The 17849-nt window shown below is 54.3% G+C and overlaps 1 protein-coding gene across 6 annotated transcripts in view; it reads left to right on the top strand.

The window, feature by feature from the left end:
• RANBP3 (RAN binding protein 3) overlaps positions 1 to 17849 on the top strand; it is a 55815-nt gene that overhangs the window by 26380 nt on the left and 11586 nt on the right. For 3 of the 6 annotated variants that reach the window (XM_047830270.1, XM_047830296.1, XM_047830278.1), the window contains 6 exons: positions 7616 to 7652; positions 7750 to 7836; positions 9675 to 9746; positions 15007 to 15072; positions 15830 to 15922; positions 17141 to 17259. In XM_047830270.1, coding sequence (XP_047686226.1) covers positions 7616 to 7652; positions 7750 to 7836; positions 9675 to 9746; positions 15007 to 15072; positions 15830 to 15922; positions 17141 to 17259 — 474 coding nt within the window. Of the gene's footprint in view, positions 1 to 278; positions 435 to 7615; positions 7653 to 7749; positions 7837 to 9674; positions 9747 to 15006; positions 15073 to 15829; positions 15923 to 17140; positions 17260 to 17849 lie in introns of all 6 variants that reach the window. The other 3 variants (XM_047830315.1, XM_047830286.1, XM_047830305.1) reach the window with 2 other exon arrangements.

Here is a 17849-nt window from a genome sequence, read left to right as displayed (position 1 = left end):
AGCAAATCCTGTTGCCTGAGAGAGACATAAGGGGTCAAAAGAGGGATTGAGTAATGGGGTAGAACCTTCCAAATCAAATTCGACCCCCTCTCCGTCCTTCCATTTTTCTTTCTCCTCTCCCTGAATTTGGGCGTTCAGGTTCAGGGTCTTAGAAACACCAGTAGCCCCAGCTTCCTTGATCTAGAGGAAGAGGAGGTGTCTAAAGCAGACTGCTCTGCAAGACCGGTTGTGTTTGGACTGTGGTTAGGCTGTGAACTGCTTGTCTTCAATCAAAGCAGGAAGAAGAAAAGACTCTTCTTTTGAATCCAGAGGGAACCCCTTGAGCCCTTTATCTTTGTATTGAGAAGGCTTTTGAAGATTATAGGTGGAGAAGATTGTGAACTCTCGAGAACAAGAAATGTCTTGAGTGTTTGGAGGTTGATAAAATGGGAAAGGTAAACATCACCCTACATTCAGGATTCAAAACTCCATGTGGGTACCTAAGCCCCCCATTCTGGCAGGGGAAAATGACTCTTAAGGAAACAAGGAACCCTGCTGTGCACACCAAACACTGGGTAGCCATCCAGGGTGTCACAGTCCCAGACCTTCAGCGATCCCTTGTGTCACATCACCAGTGTGCTTAAGGAAATGATGAAAATTCAGTTTCAGCCACCAAGCCCTGGGACACGCAGGAAGAAGTGATGTTCAGCAGAGGTGAGGTTGGAGGCCACTTGGAACATTTTGGAGGAGTCAGTGTGTAGTGGAAGAAGAATAAACGGCCTTTACCGTGTGTCGGGCAGCAGTGACGGGGGCAGTCCCTCATGGTGTACAAGTGGGTTTGGGCCCAGTAAAGATTCCAGCCGGGAGGCGCCCACACCAAAGTGTTCCAGGGGTTCACAGGCAAGCACAGAACTGACAGAGCAAGAATTAGGAGATGATCACTTTTTCGGTTGGGGGCCCAGCAGCTCCTGGAACCTTCTGCTGAGCAGGTATTTTGAGTTATTGTGCCTTCAGCCTTCGCAGGCACAGGAAATCGTGTCCTCGGTTCCCTGAGAACAGACGACCTCCGTGTGGATCTGCCCAAGAGGCTCTGGGGCCCTTTGCTGCTGTCTGGTTTGAACAGCACAACAGCTCACAGAGCTGCCTGTCACTCGAGAGGCTGAGGGTTTTCAATTGAGAGTAGCAAATGGGTAGGTCACAGAGGTGGAGTCGCAGCAGCTGTTCCTCCAGAGGCACACAGGCTGGTGTGGGCCTTATCTAATGCCCATCTGGTAAGACCGGGGTGGGAGGTGGGGGTCTCACCTTCTGCCTGCAGCCGGGCCAGATGGGGATTTCTGTAGCCTGGCCGATGGGACTGGACTTCTCAATTCTTGTGGACTTTGGGTCAGAGGCTCTAATCCCCCAAAATTGAAACCATCTCCAGCCTGGCCATGCAAGGTCAAGTGTTAACAGTGGGAAACCTCAAGCCGGGTTGTGGGTCACCGTGGGAGGAAGTCAGGACCGGGGGGAGCAGTCGATGAACATACCAGCATAGCAGCAATGGCCGTGCACACGACACACACACGTGTTGTTTGGTTTTAGCATTTGTAACTGTGGGAGACCCTGGTCCCATCAGAAGTCCGTCAGTGCCACCTTCACATCGTTTGGTGATAGCTCTGAGCCAACCAGGACTTACTCCTTTGGGTTCTCAGCAGAGAAAACTGGCTTGTTGCCAGTGGCTCCCATTAACTGGCTTTCACTAGTGATTGGGCATGTTCAAAGCTGAGTAAACTTTTTCTGGGTCACTTAGGGCATAAATTAAAGCAGATGGAACCTGATCCCAGTTTCTTCTCAGGTTGAGATGTTCCTTTGGTTAGCTAGGACTAGTTGCTCTCACATCCGAACAGATTTGGATCTTGCCCTGTACCACACTGGAATTCAGGAAACCGCCCACCCTGACCCAGCCAATCTCGTCCATCACGTTTGGTCAGTTCTTTATTGCATGATCCCTTGAGGAAATGTAAAGCCGGAAAGTTCTTTATAATAAATAGCGGCTCGCCGAATTGTTGCTTAGAGAGGGCCCGCTCATCTTTCAGTCTCCCCGGACTCTGGCCATCTAAGACTCAGTACCGGGAACGAGCCTCTATATATCAGACTTCCTGGCTCTCAGAAGACAGCTTGGAGAAGACCAGACCACATCCAAATTAAGTTCTCTGATCCAGAGAAAGCAGGCAGCTCTTTGTGCTTACTCTGAGTCTGGCTTAAGTCTCCTGGACTGATGCTCAGAGCCAAGGCCCTGCTGAGCCCGAAGTGTGTTTATTAGACCCACCAGGAAGCTTAGGTCCTGGAACCAGACCCCTGGCTGGACAGCTTCCCTCCTCTTCTAGGTTCTGCATGGGATTTGGACCCTCATTTCACACCCCCCGCCCGACATTCAGACCTTCGGAGGCCATGATTTTTTTTCTTCAGTATCTACCTTTTTAGTAAGAAGTTCTGAGCTGGTCACCCAGTTGCAGAATAAACAGCATTGAATCAGCCCATAGTGCCTTTGAAGACAAGGACATGTCAGGAGTCCCCTCCCTTGATTGATTTTTCATCCCAGGCATCCATTTCCCTGTAGCCACAGCCAGGCAAGCTTTCTAACAGTTCAGTCCATACTGGAGTCGCTGAGGCCCAGGCAAGCCAAATGGTGTCTGGCATGGTCTCGTTTTCTGGTCTTTTCTGGGAAGTCAGGAAGGCAGTACTGTTCACTCCGGCTTACTCTCCCTGTGTGTCAGCTTTGGAGACACAGTGGCCAGCTCCATTCCTTCCCCTTGGATTGGCCTAGCACCTTTGTCCTTCTTGAGGCCACACCAAGCAGCCTCATGAGAGCCATGTTTTCTCAGGGCATGGGGTGGGGGTGGGGGACCCTGGATAAGCATAATGATCATAAATTTTCACCGTTTCATCCTTTACAAAGAACTGCAGCTTCCCACATCTACAGTCCAGGGTCCTGTTCCGAGTTAGACGTTACCATCTATTTTGTCCTTGGCAAGAGGGACATGCACACCTCACAGAATGAGCGGCTCCCCCCGAGGTTCCCGTGGCTCTGACGGGAGAGAGCTGCCGCCCCTGTGATTCTTTCCACCCGTCCACAGCAGCCGCCACCGTGGGGGCTTTTCGTCTTCTGTAAGCCCACTCCACTCGTTCACACTCCGTGACACCGGGGAAGCGAATTGAAGGATTCCCTTTGGGCTTCTTTCTTTCCTGCCTCCTTATGTAAGTGTTGATTTGGGATATGTTCGTCATGGTGTCCCAGATGGGTGCTGACCCCAGTGTCCTCTAGGTATCCTCCCGAAACCCTGATCCTCAAAGAGGTGGATTCTAGTGTGGGAGGAGGCAGAGGAGGAAATGGGGCCTTCACACCTGCTTCTGCCCTGGCTCCTCCCCACAGAGGAATCCTGGAAGCCTGTTCTTCGAGTCCCCATGGCTGTGGCTCCTGAGCTTTGGTGGCACACTTCCCGGGTCCGAGGAGCTGTAGCTGTTTGTGCCCCGGGCATTGTTCTCAGCTGACCCCGATCGGCCTCTCCCTTGGTTGGGGTGAGGGGTGGCCCCTGACTACCAGGCTGCTGTGTTGGCAAAAAGTGTGCGTGGAGACTGCGTTGGCCTTGTTTGGGGCCGGGGTTGGCTTGAGAGGGAGTTGCTTTGCTCCAGGCCTTTCCGTTTGGGGAGAAGACAGCACGAGACAGCCAGACAGCAAGCTCAGACCTTCAGTGCAGTTGGGGGGTGGGGGCAGACATCAGGCTCACGTGGGCAGCTGGAAGAGTTGAGGATTTCTGGAAGAGTTGACATATCCAAAGGCAAGCAGAAATTCCTTGTACATTGTCTTGTTTCTTTGTGCTAGTTCCTATTGAGGAGAGTTGCTGGCGTCAGTTTCCTTACTGCTTCTGAGTTGGCTAGTTCAGACCCCACAGGAGGTTCCAGCAGCTTCTGGAAGGTTCTTCCTGGGTGGGGGAATCTCCTGTGTTGTCCTCCCCTGGCCTTGGCCTCTCAGCTTTTCCAGGACCAAGACACCAGTCACGTGCCTCTTAGAAGAGATTTGAGGTGTGGGTTTGAGGGTCTCCTGGGGCTTAAGGGACTAGACGTATCTGAATCTTGTCTGGCCAGGCACCCTCTCTTCTCCAGGTCACCGAAGGGGCTGCGACCAACTCGGGCTCCATTTATGCAACGAGTGCATGCCGAGCATCTATTGTGCACAGCGTCCCGGGTGTTCTGTGCTGAGCTGTGCGCAGAACAGCCAGACGGACACGTTAGATCCTTTCCAGCTGGTACACAAACGGCAGAGGCGCGAGAGGCTGTGGGTGGGATGGAGAGGAGCAGCTTCCGCTCGCTGTGTGGCGGGATAGTGAGCGAGCTCGGCTTCCCCCGGAGGAGGGTTCCCCCTGGAGGAGGCCATGCTGAGCGGAGCTGCAGGAAGCTCGTCCCAGGCCGTGGGGGCAGCACACACAGAAGGAACCCTGAGGTGGGAACAGTGTTGGCAGATTGAGAAAACAGGAAGGAGACTGGGAGTCTGAAGCGTGACAGCAAGGAGGGGTCGTAGGGCATGGACAGACGGGGCCCCGGAGGCCTCAGCTCTTGGTCTGGGCACACTTCTGGGGGGGTTCCTGGCACCCATCACATCCTTAAGGAGACTCCCGATTCCTGAGACACTTCGGGTGTTGTTGGCATAGGTAAGAAAGTTCGGTGTCAATTAAGAACCCCAAAACACGTGAAGCAAAAATTGACAGAACTGAAGGGAGAATTCAGATACAGTCGTAGCGTCGGAGAGCCCAAGCACCCCAGTGGAGTAGTCTGCAGGGCTCCGGGAGGGCTCAGACAGCACTCAACCCCGCTGGCCTGGCAGGCCACCTGTCCCAGAGAACATTCCAGACGGTGCTGTGCTGCAGAGTAACCGGAACACTCTCCAGACAGACTGCTTGCGGGGCCACAAAACAAGTGTCAGTAAGCTGGAGATGACTGAAATCGCACAGTCGTTTGCAAGCACAGTGGAATGAAATCAGAAATGTGTAGATTTCTGGAAATCCGCACATGGGGAAATGAGACAAGATAGCTTGCAGGGCAGAGGGAAGTTAGGTGCAGAGGCCTCTTGGCATTGAGCTGGTGGAGGAACACCCTTTTCGGCAGCTGAGGAAACAGGAAGCTGGGGCGTGACAAGCTCTCTGGACTGCTGACCAGGCTAGGGGCCACTCTTCTGCGTGGAATGCAGGGACACATGCCTTAGCAGCTTCTCTGAGGCCCTCAGAGCACCTGAGATTTGTGTCCCTTCACTGAGCAAATTTCAGGCGAGGTCCCACTGTGTGCTGCATGCCAGCACCCTCCTGGGACTCAAGCCGGTGGAGGCCGTGACACAGATTGCACAATCAGCGTGAGAGGCGGAGGACTGCAGGGGACAACGAGGCCAGAGGACAGGGGTGGGTGTGAGGGGGTTGTCAGGTGAGGAGCCAGGGACAAGAGAGCAGGACCAGAGGTGGGGCCGTTTCCGGATCCCAGAAGTCGCTCTGCGGAAGTGACAGATCCCGCGGGATCTGAGAGGCTGCCACGTGTGGGGTTGGTACAGCCAGAATGCTTAGTGAGAGGAGCGAAGCACCAGGAGCCACGGGACCAGACCTGGGGGTGGGCCGGCCGCTGTGAAGGAACAGGAAGGAGGTACCTGGGTCTGCACCTCAGTGATGTCACCCAAGGAAGGGGATGGTCCTGGGAGAAAAGGTCTGTTGTGCCAGTGTCATGGCTCTGTGTTGTCAGATGCCACCCCAGTGCTTAGTCCTGGGCTTGGGGCCATCTTCTTAACACCCCTGGCCCCGTCCCCATCCCTGACTCCTCATCTGGCTGCCCCAGGACGTGACTTCACATCTGGATCCTTGTCACACAAGGGCATAACATCCAGCGGAAGTGAGCCGGCTGGGAGAGCCCCACCTTGGCCGGGTGTTGGGTCGGGCTGAGTGCTGCCCCACCTGCTTATCCCACTGACCCCGTCAATCTCCCTGAGGCGCCGGCGCCGGCGCCCCCATTTCCCAAGCAAGGAAACGAGCCTGGGCAAGTGAAACAGTTTGCCCAAGGTGTACCTTTAGGAAGTGTCAGAGCTGGGAGAAAGTACTGCAGGCCTTCCAGAGGGGTCGAGCCCCTTGAGGCTCCTGCCGCCGGTTTGTGCCCATCTGGAGCCCGCCTGCCCGACTCCTCCCTGTTTGATTTCGTTTGGGACCCAGTGGTGTGCTCACAGCTGCCCCACGGACTGTCGAGCCCCTGTTGTGTTATGAGGGGTTCGTTTACTAAGCACTCTGCTGGATGGCCTCCCCTGCGCCCCCGGATCAGCCTTTGCGGATGTGGGGACAGCAGCCGTCCTTGCCCCTTCACAGAGGCTTGCAGCGGGCGCTTAGAACAGCTTGTGTTTCTGACTCCAGCCCACGTTGTCAGCTCACACAGGAGAGCGTGCAGGCTGGGATCCTTTTCTCTCCCTGTCCCTTAGGACAGGGTCTACAAACTCCGGGCCTCTGTCTACAAGCTAAGATGGTGGAATATACACGTGGCCCAAAATGCTGAAAGTCCTTTGTGGCCCTTTATGGGGAAAGTGGCGCCCAGGGCTCCAGCCGGTGCTCACAGCCCGTTATTTACGTTATTTAGGGCAGTTACTGCATCTGTCTCCACCCCGCCCTGGGCTCACAGAGCACTTTCCCAGGCGCACCTCATCTAATCCCTAACAGCTCCTCCAGGCAGGTGGTCCTCCTTTGGCTAACCTTGACCCCTAGGGGCTTTTCTGGAAATAAGAAAATTGGCTCCTCCACTCACTCCCACGTTCAGTGCCCCGGGAGGACTGATATGCACTCGTCAGTGTTTGCTTCTGGCTGCTTCTTTCGGAAGAGTCACAACGTCTCTGAGAAGGGCTGTCTTCTAGGGGTTGGGTATTATCTGGGGGTTGGGAACGGGGCCTCATCCTAAGGCTTCTGGATGGCTAGTTGTGAACATTCTAAAACTAAACGTTGTTAAGGAGGAAATTCTTCGGCCACCTTCTGACCTCGCTGGTGATTTTTTGGTAGGTTGTGTGGTCTGCTGAGTTGTTCTGAACACTCTGCATCGGACTTAGGTCCCAGGCATCACAGTTCTGTATCTTCTGGAAATAATAACGTACCTTGAAGCAGCGTTCTGCACTGTGCAACAAGCCAGGGCAGGGAATGGAGGCTGCTATGATCCGGTGTTAGGTGACCATTTTACCCAGTCTGGCTGCCCTCCAGAGCGGAGCGAGTCACTTGCCAGCTCTTGGCAAAGTGAATTCCAGCCAGACACCGTTTCACTGTGCTTGACTGGGGGGAGGGGGGGGGGGGGTTTGCATGTAGTTAGCTGTGACCTGTGGAGAGACAAAGACACCAGTCTTTGTGCAGTAAACATGTTCTCAGCCCATGGACTCCTTGACCCCATGGCCTGGAAAGGCAGACACAGAAGGTTCTTGGGGGGATTTTTGAGCCTAATGTTAGGTTGAAAGTCTGTCCATGACTTGGGTGCCTGAGCTCAGGGAGTTGGCCCCCAGGGCCGCGTTTCAGGACGCACTCACTGAAGAACTCCCACGCTGCCGGGTGCGGGGCAACCTGGCCCTCTCTCACCGCCCTGCCGTGTGCTCTCGTTTCAGAGGCCAGCCGGAGGCTCCAGCCCCGAAGGTGGAGAAGGTGAGGAAATCTCTAAAACGGTTCATCCTCTTTGGTTGTAAAAGTGAAAGCAACCTGACTTTCTCCTCCTCTTCCTCCTCCTCCTCATTTTCTGTAGATTCCGACCGAGAAGATGGAAATTACTGCCCTCCTGTCAAGCGAGAAAGAACGTCCTCTTTAACCCAGTTCCCACCGTCACAGTCAGGTAACCGTTGCAGACCGTTCCCAAGCGGTGAAAGCGTCCGTGCTCCCCTCTGATGTCTCCTGCTCGGCCCAGATCCACTTAGAATCCATCTGAGGCTCAGCGTCTGCCAGGAATGAGGCTCAAGTGCTCCCCACTTGAGAACCTGTGCCACTTACAGAGGCTTGTGACCTAGCCGACTAAAAGAAAATGCACCAGGAAGTAGTCCCTCTAAAAGAGAGGGAAAGGATGGTCAGTCCTGTTGGGAGCTGTGGCCATTAAGTACCTGTCCTCCTGCTCGGGTGTGTGACTGTGTCTGTAGACTGCAGGCACAGGAAGCGAAAAGTAGTGCATCCTCCTGACCCTTCAGGCACGTGCCTAGAGCTTGGCAGTCTGGTCCAGAAGCCCAGACACACACACACGGTACATAACGAACCAAGTGGCCCCGGAAGACACTTCGGTGATGGAATGCCATGAGCCCCCAAAGGAGGAGGGCTTGGTGGGACCTTGAAGGGTGGGCCAGGCTAGGACCCTGCGGAAGTGGCTGGGCCCGAGGGCTTGTATGGAGACCCATGCAGGAAAGAGGGCGTTGCCCAGAGTAGAGAGAGATGCCGAGGCTACTTGGTGAGAGGTTCTCTGAGCCTGGGGACAGCCCTGCAGATTCAAGGGCAAACATAGCCTCAGGGCTTGCCCCTTCCCCTCCCCATCTTGACTTGGTCCCCCTGGCGTCGTCCGTGTTCTCAGTCTTGGCGCCCAAGTGCAGACTCAGAGATGCGTATGTATTTAGAGAGGATCTCCGGTTACCTATCTTGGCATCCATTCTTGGGAGATTTGTGTAACTGTGAACCTTAATGATGTCACTCTAAGAGAAAAAGCACACCCTGGAAGGTCATTTGTGCTTACAGGAGTAATGTACACGTTACAGGAAGGTGCAGTGTAGAAAGCGAGCGTCCTTTCAAGATCCTCCCCTGAGACACACTGGATTTCCTTCCTGTTGCCCTTAACACACGTATTGTGGACTTCGCCACACCCTTTCTCATGAGTGCTCCAGGCCCCTGAATGGATGCACTGTCACTTGCTAATAAGCAGGCCTTGAGGAACCTGTCCAGGCTTCCATAGACCTCCTCATCTCCCTCGTTGCCCGGTGCTCCTGTGAGACAGGGAGCTTCTGCTTCCTGGCAACGGATCGCATTCCTTGGCATTCACCGTGCACTGCTGAGCCACGCTCTGTGGCAAAAGGTGCAACAGAGAAGTGGTTTGTGCTGTGGCCCTAGGCTGCAGGGACAAAGGACAGCCAAATATCTCCCCTCTGCTCTGGCACAGTGGCATAGGAAATAGCTCTCAGTCACCGCAGGTGGAGAGACACGAGCAGAGCTGGTAACTTGGAAGGCGTTGTCGGTGCCCTGCGCTCTGATGCTGTAGCTGTGTCCATCCACCCAGATAGTTCTTCAGCTCCGAGGGCCATTGCATTACTGCCCGGCCCACACCCCAGGCAGCAGTTCCTAAGTGTAAAGTAAGATCCTAAACAGGTGAGGGGAGTAGGGGTGCAGCCAGCCAGCGAGCCCTGGCAGGTGACAAGGAGCAGGGACTGAGGCTGGGAGCATCCAGTTCATTCTGCTTCCCTCCTGGCTGCCCACTTAGGGGCCCAGGGTGCCAAGGAAAAGCCAGGGGCATGAGGACGAGACAGGCGGCCACAGTGGACCACAGCATCTAACGGCCTGGTTCACAATGTTGAGCCTCCTAGAGTGGGGCTTGGAGATCGACCCTTCAGGTGGGAGAGGTGACCCGGTTCGTGTGTTCTCCGCCTACTCACATTGTTTTTCCTCTTGTTCCCTTCCCTGCCCGCACCTCCTTGTCGACAGTATCAAAAAACAATGTTTTTATGCCATCAACCTTCTGCGAGCCATCTGCAGGCAATTCTGACTCAGAACCAGGTGAGCCCTCGTGTCCCTTTGCGTTTTACTGCCCGTCGCTAGGGGTTTTCCTGGGATGAAAAGCAGTTGATATTGTAAAACAAGATCTTAGACAGGAATGGGCAGTTTGAAAAACGGATTCTTTTTCAGTTCTTAAATGTTTTCCCAAATCTTCAGCTCGTAGCTTTGGAATCCAGTGTGAGGCAAGCTTCACAAGCCCTTAGTTTTTTTCCTCTGCAAGGAGGGCCTGGTCCCAAGGAGTCTTTAAAGTTTTGTTGTTTTTTGGTTTTTTTTGTTTTTGTTTTGTTCTTGCAAAAACAAAAAGCAGCTGTAGATCAGCGTCCTGCTCGTTTTACAAGGTTTTTGCACAAGTAATAACTCATATCATTTTTTTAAGGCAAACGGGAAATACACAGAGTGAAAGAATCTGGCTGCCCCGCTCCCTTCCCCACCCCAAGGTAACTGCTGTGAGGCCGATGGAATTTTCCAGACCCCTTTTCTGCGCATCAGACCCTCACACTAATAACCAGTGTGACTTAGACATGTTCAGAGGGATATGTAAGCGTACTCAGTCACAGCTTTAAACCTTGAGGCCAAGAGCTTGCCTCCCCCCGAAGACTGAGAGAGCCTTCCTTTTTTGGTCTCTCACTGGAGACCCAACTCCAGGATTTCCTGAACGTTTCTCCCACGTGGCTGAAATTCCTCATAAAAGATTTAATGAGCAAGTTCAACCACCCGAATTCTGTAACCCAACCTGCCTTATATAAATTCATTGCCGACTTCAAAAGCATTGCAAGAGAAGTCCTACTCTGGCATGAGGGCAGTGTTTTTATAACTTAGGGGATCGATTCGATAGCCCCGTTTCACACAATTGAACTCATTTTGGTTCGAAAAGCAGACTGTTTGGAGCTGACCCTCTCACCAGGTCCTAAAGAGGAGTTTGGTTTCTAAGCGTCCTTGGGAGCGCCTGGAGTGCTCGCTTAGCAAGAACGCTGTGAATGGTAGGGGCGACGTTAGCCGCGGTGAGCCTCCTCTGGGCCAGGCTGTCAGTCCCCAAAGCCGAGTGTCTAGATCGCGTGGAGCTGGCGATTTCCATCACAAATCTCACAGCCCCTCGTGAGGTCTGTGAGTGGTGGCCTCGCTCTCTTCTTTCCCCCCACAAAACCTTCATTCTGCAGCATCGACGGCAGGGCCACCCTGAGAAAAGGGGGTTCCCAGGCCTGCCGAGGCGCCCTGACGCAGCTTCGCTTCCTGCTACCTGACGCAGGGTGGAGTCATATGAGACTTGCACGTCGGTCCCACAGAGCAGGCCTCCTCTGACCTTGCCTGCCTGCCTTTCTTTTGGTTTTTAGCTTTAATCGGGGGGGCGGGGGGGGGGGGTGCAGATTTTAAACTTAGGGAAGAATTTTATAAAGCGCTTCTATATCCCTTTGCGCATTTGATTTTCCCCAGTCGCCCCAGTGATGTCCTTCATAGCAGAGGGACCAAATCCAGAGATCATGCACCACGTCTCTCTCTTTCCATCTGGAATACTGCCTCATTGTTCCCTTGACGTTTGTGGCCGAGAAGACGACAAGCCCATTATTTTGAAGGAGTTTTTCTGTCTGGGTTCGCCCAGGGATTCCTGGCGATCCCACCCAGGTGGTGCGTCTGGGGCTAGAATAGCACAGGAGCGAAGCTGTGTTCTGCCCGGCGCCCCAGCCCTGCTACCAGTGGGGCTGATTTTGCCCTCTTGGTCACAGTGGGTTCTGTCCGTTTCTGCTCTGTGAGGTCACCCCCTTTTTTCCAGAGAGACGCTCTGAGACCCTGGGGAAGCCCACCCCCCCGCCACTTTTCCCCTCCAGCATCAGCATCCACTCGTGTTCCCTTGCTCGGGTTAGTCATTCCTCTCATGACCGATCACGGCGGGATTTTCTGCCTTCGTTGTTGCTGGTACGTTCAGGTGGTGCTCTCCTGTAAGAGAGGGCTTTCCCTTCTGTCCGCTTAGTCCTTTGTGATCCTGTACCTCAAGGTGGGCGCGTGGATTCCTGTTTTAGGCAGCCAGTTACAGCCTGTCATTCTTAGTGCAGAATTTAACCATCCCAGATTTGGCCAGCGGGAGTCGCATCACACGGGTTCCTGTGTCATTTTGCCACGACGCGTTATTCTTTTAAGTGCTTTCTTTCTGTCCTAACGAGAGAGGCTCCAGGCCCGTCATCATGTCTGTTTTTCTCAGAGGGGCCCTTAGTGGAGGGAGCGTGGTCTCCAGAAACCAAAATCTGGGTCTCAGCAAGCTCACCGCCCCTGGACTGTCACTGCGCCTGGGCCTCCTCGGTGCCCAGAGGCGGGGACACGTACCCGTACTTGCGTGCACGCACGTGTGTACCCGTACACACGTTTCTTTGTATCTGTCCGCGTGTGTGGGTAGCCCCAGGCTCACGTGTACTTCCAGTCCAGCACCAACAGGGTTCATCTGAACCTCCTTGCTTTGAATTTCTCCCTCTTTCTTTCTTTCTTTCTTTTTTTTCCTCTAAGTTTATGTATTTATTTTGAGACAGAAGCATGAGCTGGGGAGGGTCAGAGACAGAGGGAGAGAGAGAATCCCAAGCAGGCTCCACACTGACAATGTGGAGCCCGATGCGGGGTTCAAATCCACGAACCGTGAGATCGTCATCACCTGAGCCGAAACCAACATCAGACGCTCAGCCTGACTGAGCCAGCCAGATGCGCCTCCCTCTTTCTGACAGTAAGAGACCTGCTGCCTTCACCTGCAGTGCGCGTTCTTATACCCTGCACGTGCCAAGCACCCTCCCACCTGCCCCTGCCCGGCCCCCACCAGGCTGCCTGTTCCTCTGGCACACACCAAGTTCAAGTTCCCTCAGGGGTGAGTGTTGCTTCCCTCACCTGTCACTTGGGGTCTTCCCGAGGCAGGGCGGAAAGCACCCGCAAAGAGCCCTGCTTGCTTTAAATGTGATCGGAGGAGGGCAGAGACTGCTTCAGAGGGAGCAACCTATCCGCCCAGTGAGCTCACAGAGGGGCACGAGCGTGCCCCCGGTGCAGTCGCTCTTGGACGCCAGTGACCCTGCCACGTGTGCCAGGGCTCTGGCTCATCAGACAGGCCACACCTCTTCATTGTGCCCTGACCATGTCGCAGGAAAAGGGAGTTTCTTGAAGCCACGAACAGAGAGCACGTCTGTTTTGGTGGAGATGGGGCCCGTGAGCCCCTCCCTGTGAGCACACCTCCCTGCTGCCTTGGGCTCCTTCTGTCCCCAGTCCTTGGTTGCCATTACAGGCGTGGCTTGCTTTGCCTGTGTGTCGTCCGCTCGCTGCAGCATTCAGTGTGATTTCTTGTGAGTCTGCTAGGTGGGCCGGGTGCGAGGCCCGGTGCCTCGATGCTAGGTGACGGCGATCATCCGCACCTGTGCCCCCGCTGGTCGTCCTCAGCTAGCGGCAAGGGTCGCATGCTGCCACCATTGCTCTACACAGAGCAGAGAAGTAGAGATTGATCAGGGGCCACAGTGGAAGCATTGCAAAGCCAGCTATAAGGGCTTTTAAGAATTACCTCAATTGTGAACTTCGTCTTAGTTTTTCCTTAATGTTTGTAAATTGCCAGTCATCTTATGAATGATACTGAGCTTTGGGAATGTGTTTGAGTATTTCCCTTCTAAAAAGAAACATCTGGCAGCTTGTCTTCCCCCGCATCTGGGGGTGTCTGAATCTCGGGAGGGTGGTTTTTATGACCTCTCTCTTACGGGCGCGACCCCAGCTCCACTAACACAGGCTCTTGGAAGCCTGGCGGACTCAACTCCTTCATACCAGCTAGCAGCGAGAGTTTTTTAATCCTGTTTTTGCCCAAGGAGAGCAGTTTGGCTCACCCACGTGCAGACAGCAGAAAGAAGGCTTTCCTGCTCCGTTCAGAATTCTGATTTGACTTTGTTTTATGCCTGAAAGTTTGCTCTGGTAAGGCATTTTTGGTGTTCTAGGGTAGAGTTGGTTGGTTTTTAGTGTATCCACAGAGTTAAGCAGCCATCGCCATAATTAAATTAATTTTAGGTCATTCCATCACCCCGAAAAGAAACCCCGACCCCGTCAGCACTCATCACCCTCTCCCCCAGCCCCTGGCAACCAAGAATCCACTTTCTGTCTCCATGGATTTGCCTGTTCTGGACGATTCATATAAATAGAATCACACACTGTGTGACCTTCTAAGACCTCTTTCCATTTGTTTGTCTTTACTTTCTTCCAATGATGTTTTGTAGTTTTCATTTGTTAAATTTCTTCCCACGTATTATTCTCTTTGGTGCTATTGTAAATGGAACTGTTTCCTCAACTTTGTCTTTGGATTATTTGTTGCTAGCGCATAGATTCACGCAACTGATTTTTGTGTATTGATCTCGTTCCCTGCAACTTGACAAGGGTTTCTTCTGATGAGTTGGACCTTAGCACAAAAGCAAGGCTGCCTCTGGTAGCCCCGAATGCTGTCATCCCTGTGCTGCCCCAGGGACAGACCTTCATGCTGATCCTTCCTGTCAAGCACATCAGACCGTCCCCCCTCCCCACCCCTTAGGAGATAGGCCAAGTCCACAGCACGCACAGATTAAGGGATTTGTATGGACCAGCGGCCCAGCTGAAATCAGGCTTTGAGCCGTCGCCCTGCTTCCTTCCCCTTCCTTCTCCTGGGCCTTCCAGTGTTCTCAGGAAGCGACGAGGTGAAGTTCTCCAGACACATCTGGAAAGAGAGCGAGCCTGCTGTCTGCCACCTTTGATCTTTCACCACAGAAAACGTGTCTCATTTCCCAGACATCTGCTGGTGGTGCAGAGGCTTCTCCTGATTACACAGGCATTCTCTGACAAGACAGAGAGACGGGTCTAAGAAAGGGAGACCGGTCCTAGAGACCCTGATTGGGTGACTCCCTGACATTCTCCAGGGCCTGTGAACCCAGCACAGCTCCTGGCAAGCTGCCGGGTGAGGTGGCCCAGGCATGGACCAGCTGTGCACGCACTGGCACTTTTGTCTCGCACCTCCAACAGCCCCCAGTCTTTCATTGGCAGTACGCGACCTGGAGTCAGCACTCCTGCGGCCCCCTGCCTCCTCCTTGTCCAAGCTGCTGCCTTATGACCTTGGTGGTTGGACCGGGCTTCTGCGTTTCTGTTTTAGTTTGGAAACATTTCCCGGGTTCTCCAGGCTCATGGCCACTGAAGCCCAGACCACGGTCTTCCCCTGCCCTTGACCGTCTCAGCTTCGCTGCCATCCCCAGCCCCTAAGCAGTCCTGCTTTTTACCTCTTGTCTTGTGCTTGTAGAGGAAAAGAGCAGTGGGTTCCGGTTGAAGCCACCAACACTGATCCACGGCCAGGCACCCAGCGCAGGTAGGTGCCCGCCTTTGAGGACAGTAGAGGGCCTTTCTCACACCCTTCCCACCTCTGTGCAGCCTCTGTTTGCGTGGCTGCCTGAGGCAGCCCAGCTGGTGTGCTCCAGGCTCAGCCCGCGCTCCAGGTCTCCTCAGTTCCCTGGTGCATGAGCATTGACAAGTCACTCCAAAGAGCCCATCAGATCAGGAGAGATTCTCCCACCTGGCAGCCCTCTGCCACCCTGAGGGGGGTGGGTGGTAAAGGAGTGGACTTGGCTCGTTGTGGGACGTTGAGGCTCTGCGGCCCGCATTTGCTCTGTCGGTTCAGGCTGTGTCTCCAGAGCGTCCCAGCCCCAGAGTGCCACAGAGTCACCCCAATCAGCGGAGTGGCCACGAGCCAGTGGCCTGCTGCTGGGGAACAGGGCCTGGCAGTGGTGCGGAATTGGAAGCATTCTCTTGTGGCTCCTGCCCAATTTGTGTTTGGCAGAAGGGTTTTCTCAGTGTGGCATTTTGAAAAGCAGGTGCAAGGGTATTTTTATGTGAGCCTGAGCAGAGTCCTAAACCCTGGGGGCCTGTCTGCGGCTCTCCGCTCTACTTCACCGTCTCTGCTTGGCCCTTTTAGCCCAGCACTTGAGGACAGCTGTCCCGTGCTTCCCCCGTAACATTACTGTACTCACCAGATTAATTTCTGTAAAGCCCCCTGCGAGCCGTTGCAGGGGTGTGCGTTTCTGCCCATGAAGACCGAGGGCCCCGGGCAAGCCATCCTCTGTTCTCAGGTCTGCCGAGCCAGAAACCCAAGGAGCAACAGCGGAGTGTGCTTCGCCCGGCAGTGTTGCAGGCCCCGCAGCCAAAGGCACTGTCACAGACCGGTAAGAAACGGCCTGGCACACGGGCTCGCACGGTGGGGTGTAGAGCGTTCCTGAGATGCGCCAGGGGCAGCTGTGTCTCCAGCGAGGGGACTTCAGCCGTATGTGTTGAATGCGCTCCGGAACAGAGAGAGTGCTGGGGAAACGATCCTTTAAATCCTCGGTGAGCTCAGGGAAGACAGAGAGAGATGCCGTCTCCGTGCAGCACTGGGCCACGGTGACAGCCGGTTAAGATGCGCTTTGTGCACGCACTGGCTTCTACAAGCTGGCCCGCTCCCAGGCGTCTGAGATTCAGCCCAGCATGTTTGCAGGCAGAACTCAGCCCCGTGTGTTTGAGAAACTCGTGTCATTTTGGTCACGTGCCAGCCGGAAGACCTAACTCGTCGGCCGCGTTCCCACCATCTCCACACGGTGGTGGTTTGCAGTTAACCCTTAATTTATTAATACTAATGAGCTTTTCTTGTCTTCCTCTTGGTCTTTCCCTGTAATTTAAAAATTCCTCATCAGAAGCAATCCAACATCCCCCGTGAGGGAAATAGTTAATATTTCTGAAGAGTTTCAGTGGGAAGGCTTTTTTACATGATGCTGAAGAATCAGCCAGAGTTAAAGCTGCGCGTGTCACATGGTCTCAACTATTTCAAGGGCAAAGATGCAGGGAACAAAGATGTTTCGTTTTAATTTTTCTTTTTTAACGTTTATTTATTTTTGAGACAGAGCGCGTGAACGGGGGAGGGTCAGAGAGGGAGACACAGAATCCGAAACAGGCTCCAGGCTCTGAGCTGTCATCACAGAGCCCGACATGGGGCTCGAACTCACGAACTGTGAGATGATGACCTGAGCCGAAGTCGGATGCTTAACCAGCTGAGCCACCCAGGCGCCCCAACAAAGATGTTTCAAGTAAAACTTATTTTATAAAACTCCTAATTGTTCCTTCAACATGTATTTTTTTTTTGTTTTTTTTTTTTTCCCATAATTATTAGTGTTGTTTCTAAGTATGCTGAAAATTCATACGGTTCTTTGTAGAATAAGCCGTAAGATATTCTCATTCCCGTGAGGTTTTAGTTCTGGGTTTGTTTTTCTGTAAGCATTTGTGATTTTCAGTGGTGACGCCAGATCCTGTTCTTTACAAAGGAGAAGTGACCCTGTTGGTCTAGATGGTGACAGGGGCGCGAGAAGCCGTACCGCACTCCCGTGACCCCGTGCTGTCCTTCTCTCCCACAGTCCCCAGCAGCGGCACCAACGGGCTCAGCATCCCAGCAGACTGCACGGGGGCCACGACGGCCACATCGCCCGACACCCCCGCGCGGAGAAGTCCGTCTGATGAGGCGCGAGCGCCTGAGGTGCGTCCGTGCTGGGCGGGGAGCTTCGCCGAGCGTGTGGGCGGTTCCCTGCCCCGAGCAGAGCCAGGGCTGGCCCGCGTGGAGGCTTCTGGATTAGCTTGGCAGTGTGTGCACACAGCAGCCACCGATGCCAGTAGTTGCCAGAATGCCGATGATGGTCCGCGCGCAGTTCCAGAGTCCCGCCTGCCCAGGCTGAGTCCCGCCCAGCCGCGGGTGGCGGGCGGGCCTCTGAGGAGTCCCTGGGGCCAGAGGAACAGCCGTCACTGATGGAGCCTCGTGCTGTTGTACATGAAGAGATGTCTCCCCTCCCTGCTTCCACAGCTGAGCAACCTAGGGATTCGATACACGGCCCCGTGCTAACTGGAGAGATGTGCCTGGGGAGGCAGCTCAGACACCTTTCTTTCTTTCTTTTTTGCAACGGAGCCCAGGGTTCTGGGATCGGGCGGGCCGAGGGCGTTTGTGCCCAGTAGCGTCACGCAGCAGCTGCTCGATGAGGATCCGGGACGAAGAGCTTGCACCTGCGGCCGGCGGGGGGCGGCCTTGCGGTCCGGCTGCAGCAGCGCCCGGCCCGCCACACGCTTAGCCGCCCC

The sequence above is a fragment of the Prionailurus viverrinus genome, chromosome A2 (genome assembly GCF_022837055.1).
Source record: "Prionailurus viverrinus isolate Anna chromosome A2, UM_Priviv_1.0, whole genome shotgun sequence".
NCBI lineage: Eukaryota > Metazoa > Chordata > Mammalia > Carnivora > Felidae > Prionailurus > Prionailurus viverrinus.
Note: the sequence above shows the minus strand (reverse complement) of the source record. Positions and strands in the feature narration are given on the sequence as shown.